Here is a 6,129-nt window from a genome sequence, read left to right on the forward strand (position 1 = left end):
GGGACAAACATTAGCAAGGCTGGAAGGAAAAACTATGTGGGGGAGCAGGGAGGATGTTTGGGGCAGTGGGTGGTTTTGGGGGCTAGAGGCAGTAGGTGTCCATCCCCTTGCTCCTAGCTAAGCGCCTTAAAAGCAAAGGGAGGGTGAGACGGGAATCTCAGAAATCTCTGAGCTGTGCAAGGAGAGCAAAATCCCATCCAGGGACAAACATTAGCAAGGCTGGAAGGAAAAACTATGATGGTGGTTTTGCCAAGGAAGTAGCACAGCGTGGGCTGCTGACAAGGGCTGCCGACAAGGGTGCTCCAAAACCGGTCATCCCTGTGTCCCTGGATGAGCTTTTCCCTGCTGCATATAAAGGACTTCTTATTTAGGTTCCCAGCAAAGAGATCCTCGAGTTTGAAAAGGGAGCCAGGAGCGTGGGGCGGGAAGGACAGGGCAAGGTGTAAGCCATTCGCAGCGGCTGTAGAGCACCCAGCACAGCTGGCTGGGAGCAGATGAGGTGCAGCACATCCAGCACCCCTTACCTAGAGCGTTTGCGTCCCCAGGGTTATCAATGCCGAGAAGTCGGAGTTCAATGAGGACCAGGCAGCCTGCTGTCAGATCTCCATCCGGAGGAGGGAGCCAGGCCTGGAGGAGGATGAGGAATGGCTGATCCTGTGCTCCACGCAGGTATAGCCCACGGGCAGGCTGTGCTCACCCTGCTGCCAGCCCTGGTCCACACCCAAGGGCCCAGGTACAGGAAACATGGGGTTGCCCCATCAGTCCTACATGCCCACATGCTGAAACCCTTCCTTGGATGCATTTAGGGGACCCGTATACCCTGTGTCTGGCCAGCAAACGCCCAGCTCCGCTTGTACCTGCCATTCCTCCTTCCCTGGCCCATAACTTGTGCCATCTGAGGTCATCCGAGCCCTTTACTCGGTGCTCTCAGCTTTCCTTTGCTGTCCTTGCTCTGCTTTCAAGGGCCAGTGTGTGTTGTCATCACCAGGGGACAGCAGCACATGGGATGCTCTCACCCAGGAGCAGCTCTGCCTCGCCTCTTGTGAAATGGAGTAGCCCCATCTGCCCTCAGACGCAGAGGAATGGCGTGTGCGGGTGAGCGGCTGCGAATCCAGCCGCTCACAGCTCAGATAACACGTCTGGCAGAGCAGCACATGGGCATCACATGAGTTTGAACCATGCAGGGGACTAACTGGCAGCAGGGAAGGGTAGGTGGGGTGGAAGAGCCAGGCAAAACACGTACACCGACGTCCTGGCTGCGAGCCTGCTGTCTGTACGACCTCTCTCCAGCCCCTGTCTTCCCCCTCTCTGAAGCTCCCCGTTGCTGTCTTGTCCTTCTTCCCCACTGCAGTTTCTGACTGGTTACTACTGGGCACTATTTGATGGCCACGGTGGCCCAGAAGCTGCCATCATCGCCTCCAACTATTTGCACTACTGCATCAAACAGAAGCTGGAGGAGGTTGTAGGAGGCATCACCGAGGCCCGTCCCCCCATGCATCTGAGCGGACGCTGCGTTTGCGACAGCGACCCCCAGTTCGTGGAGGAGAAGCACATCCATGCAGAAGACCTGGTGGTGGGAGCCCTGGAGAATGCCTTCCAGGAATGCGTGAGTACCCTGTGCAGGGCACCGGTCCTGCTGCCCCAAGCAGTCAGTCTGTCCCTCCTCGCTACCCATGGTGGGCAAGGTCTGCAGTTCTGCAGCTCATGGAGCAGGCACGAACATTCAGCCAGACGTTTAAGTGTGCCGAGATCACGCTGGGTCAGCTCCCCAAGATCTGCCTTAGATCTGTTGCATATGGGCAGTGCTGACCCAGAGCAAAGCTACAGCATCTCTGCTAAACTGCACCCAGGCAATACGCTTCTTTAGGGCTAGATGGTGGCTATTGTCAGACTTGTACAGCGTGTGCAAGTTTGAGATCTCCCCATCACACTCCTAAAACAGTCTTTAGTCCAGTAGCAACAGCTTTGTTGGCCGTACTGAAGCAACATTGTCTCACCTTGCTGGTTTGTCATGGCCCATCTGCAATCAGTTTTGGCTCTGGATTTCTGCTGGGAGGCACAAGGCAGCTGCAGAAAGCAGCAGCCTGGTTCATGCCTCTCTCCAAACTTGTTTAAACCAACAGGATGAAGTCATCGGTCAGGAGATGGAAGCTACGAACCAGACAGGAGGCTGCACTGCTCTGGCTGCTCTTTATTTCCAGGGAAAGCTGTATGTGGCTAACGCTGGGGACAGCAGGTGAGCCACAATAAAAGGGGGAAGTTGGTGGGGGACAAGAGCTGGGAGATAAGCAGGGTTTCCAGCACCTTACTTAACCCTATAGAAGGTAAACGTGCAGCCCAGCCATTCCCCTCCTGCTTGCCACAGGGCCGGTTGGATGGATGGATGCTCGCTCTTGTGCCTCCTTGGAAGGGTTTCAGGATTTCAAGGGCGTAACACTGCCCTGTCGCAGGGCAGTGTTGGGGGAGTAGTGCAGCAGTAAGCTCAGCCTGGCAGATGTTTAAAAGTGGAAGGTGATTTCAAAGCATCTTAAAGAGCTTCTTCAGCTGGCATTGGCCCACCATTCTTCTAGCAGTGAGCTCTACCATTGTCAAACCAGGCAGGCTCAGTTCTCTGCTGCAACAGTGCAATTACAAGAGTTATTTAATACACTGGCACTTTTAAACGTTCCTGGGTGCAGAGCTATTCTCTGGCCTTGCTCTGCCGCTGGTTACCGCTGGTCCCACACCTGGCTGACCCTAGGGCTAGTCTTGGTCAGAAGAGGGCTGCAATGATGGGCATGTGGGAGGACACAGCTTGGCTCTTTGCCTCTTCCCCCTCGTAGGGCGATTCTTGTTCTGAAGGACAACATTGTGCCCATGAGCTGCGAGTTCACACCCGAGACAGAGAGGCAGCGAATCCAGCACTTGGTGAGTGACTCCTTCCACACATCAAGCAATCCAGCTGCAGGCATCCTACTGGGTCAGACAGGGCTTGTGGCAAGAGCACCACCAGCTTTCCTCAAAGGCCACTGTGTGGCCAGAATACCATTGGGCACCAGCCAAGGTGGGCTCAGGGCAAGACTAAGCCTGTTGGTTGAATATGGGAGATGCTGACATCCTTGGGATGTGCTTTCCCAGTTCTGTTCTCCATTCTGCTGCTGGGAGTGCCATTCCTGAGACAGAAGCCATACTCCATTGAAGCAGAGCCTGTCCATCCTCACACCTTCACTCCCTCCTGCAGGCTTTTCTTTTCCCCAAGCTCCTGGACAGCGAGTTCACACGCTTTGAGTTTCCACGGAGGTTGAAGGGAGACGACGTGGGCCAGAAAGTCCTGTACCGGGATTATTTCATGGAGGGCTGGTGAGTCCTTTCTGCCTGAGGATAAGGGTGCAGCACAGGGCAGCTCTACCTGCTCATAGCGATGGGGAGGTAAAGGGAGAAGGGGCACAGGCCACTGGTGAGAGTGGTGGGCTTGATCTGGCACAGCTTCGCACCATCAAGTGAAGGATGCTGCGAGAAGCCTCCCCCCTGACTGAAGGACTGGGGCACTTGCACGGTGGTTGGAGAACAGTTGAGATGGTCCTTCTGGGCTCCTGTGAGGTGGGGCTGGTGCAGGTACAAGCTGGAGAGGAAGGGGGAGGGAAAAACACCTGGGCATTCAGCAAAGGATCATCTTCACTGCATCTGCTACAGCAACTCACCTTGCCCCTGCCTCAGCTGCCTGTACATGAGGGCACCACAGGGTTGAATCACAGTTGAAATGCTCTAGCTGTGTTGTACCTTCAAGTCAGACAAATCCCTAATCAACGCCAAATCCTCTGTTCTAGGGGATACAAGATGGTGGAGAAAGCCGACCTCAAGTATCCTCTTGTCCACGGTCATGGGAAGCAGGTAGCTTAATGCTTTATGCACTGGGAAGGCAGAGCCAAGTCTACTGGAGGTCCTCGGTGACCTTGTCACTCACGGTCACGCTCTGGGGCTCTCCGGCATGGTGCAGTCCCACAGCCCCAGTACAGCAGCTCCCTTCACTACCACAGCCCTCCAGGTGTTGCACCCTCCAGAGACCTTCTAGCAGAGCAGACAGTGGCCCTGAGCCCACCTGCCCTTTCCTCATCTCCCCTTGCAGATGAGAACTCATTTCACATGAGGACTATTTCATCATATCCCACTTTGGACTGCCTCCCCCAGCTCTATCACTTTTCCCACAAACCCTCTTCCTCAAGGAGAGGCTGAGAAAAGGAGCGTGGAGGAGGCAGGGAGAAGCAATGACTGCACACATCCAGTATCTACCTGCTGGGGTCGAGCAGAAAGAGCCCCATCACCTCCCCCAGTGCTACAAACCGCATGCCACCCCCCTGGCAAGGAGTCAGTGCAGAACCTCCTTTGCCAGGAGAAAGGACCCCTCCCCAAACCAACCCAATAATCTTCCTCGCCACCCCAAATCAAGAGCAGATGTAGCATTACGCAGAGTACATGTACTAACTCCAGAGCACGCCATGGGCCACCACAAGCCATCCACATGCAGGCTGGCTGTCTCCATGCTCACATCATGCCATGGATTCTGATCACTCCTCCATCTCCTCAAGTCTCCAGGGACTGCCCTGGGTGATGCTTGGGGAGGGGTCCTACAGGCAACATGTAGATCAGTCAGGACAAGCCACACATCAGCCTTTGAAGCTGCCACATTCTTACATTTCAATACTGTTTTGCTCTCTTTGGGGCCAGGCTCGCTTGCTGGGGACTCTGGCTGTCTCTCGAGGTCTGGGGGATCATCAACTCAAAGTCATCGACACCAACATCGAAGTCAAACCTTTCCTCTCCTGCATTCCCAAGGTCAGTCGCGGCACATGGGAATTGCAGGATGGAATTAAACGCGCTGCTCCTCCTCTGTAGCACCCACCTTTTACAGATGGGCAGGTGTTTTTCCATCCCCCATCTCTCTGCATACTGCCCAGAGAATCCTCAAGACAGAGGAATAGAAGCATTGCAGCAAGGGGACGTAAAAGATTCACAGCACCCTGGTCCCACCTTGTCACCTGTCGGGGGAAGAGTCATCTCCCTGACCCCCTCAGCACACTGCAGGAATTGGCACTGATTTACTCCTGTGCTTTCCAGGTGAATGTATTTGACTTTGGTCTGCATGACATAAAGGAAGACGATGTCCTCATCATGGCAACCGATGGCCTTTGGGATGTTTTGTGCAACAAAGAGGTGGCCCATATGGTCAGGAGCTTCCTTGCAGAAAACAGGACAGATCCTGACAGGTAATAGCAGCTTTGCCATCGTTCTCCCTTCCAGACAACCTGGTCAGACCAAAAGCAGGCTGAGATCACTCTGCTTCTAAGTCAGCTCCAGCACGGCGCAGCAGAGTCCAGTTTCCTGTGACTCTGGAAATTGCCTCCTAATCTTTCCCCAGCCTAAAGAACAATGATAAAGCTGGTCTCTTAAAAAAAACCCCTACTATTCTGACAACATAAAGCTACATCTCAGTGTTGTTCTTAAGGGAATAGTGCCATGTTAACCCAAACCTTGCATTTTTTTCCACCACAGATTTTCAGAACTGGCCAAGTGCTTGGTATGCAGAGCAAGAGGAAAGAAGAGAGGCCACCAGTGGATGCTGGATGACAGCCACGAGGCATCCTACGATGACATCTCTGTATTTGTCATCCCGCTACACAACAGGGACGAAGACTGACTGTTAGCATGACATGCAGGATCTCTGTGTCCCCCTTCTGTGGTGCTATTAAGCATCAACCCGAGACTGAGGGATTTCTGCTGTGCAGGTACACTCTCTTCCAGTAAAACCATCTGCAGCGGAACCTGAAAATGCACAGCCAGCACTTAGGCAGAAGATAAACAAGAACATTAGCTCCTTAAGAACACACAAGAAAGGAACAGTGGTCAACAAATCATTCTCCTTACTCCTTTCTCTTTGTTGGGCCAAGGAGAAATTGCAAAAGGGGCCACGTCAGCTGAAGGGTACTATTCCTAAGATCTTTGCCGTACAGCAAGCCTCAAATACACGTTTCTAGTGACCCCGCTCCCCTTTTAATATTGAAGAATGAGGATCAATTGAGATCCAACCAGTCTCAAGAGCTGGATTTTAATCGGACTTGAACTAAGTTGTGTAAAATTGGGTGCGTGAGCTGA

The 6,129-nt window shown here is 53.4% G+C and overlaps 1 protein-coding gene across 1 annotated transcript; it reads left to right on the forward strand.

Moving 5' to 3' along the window:
- Positions 1-545: 545 nt before the first annotated feature.
- PPM1M (protein phosphatase, Mg2+/Mn2+ dependent, 1M) lies at positions 546-5,674 on the forward strand (the record flags this gene model as incomplete). The annotated part of the gene is made up of 9 exons (XM_010291027.1): positions 546-669; positions 1,352-1,606; positions 2,124-2,236; positions 2,823-2,907; positions 3,221-3,339; positions 3,807-3,870; positions 4,705-4,812; positions 5,095-5,243; positions 5,530-5,674. Coding segments are annotated over 9 exons (1,162 nt in total), but the record flags the coding sequence as incomplete, so codon positions are not given.
- Between the last annotated feature and the right edge of the window lie 455 nt (positions 5,675-6,129).

Source organism: Phaethon lepturus, unplaced genomic scaffold (genome assembly GCF_000687285.1).
Source record: "Phaethon lepturus isolate BGI_N335 unplaced genomic scaffold, ASM68728v1 scaffold37337, whole genome shotgun sequence".
NCBI classification, from domain to species: Eukaryota; Metazoa; Chordata; class Aves; order Phaethontiformes; family Phaethontidae; genus Phaethon; species Phaethon lepturus.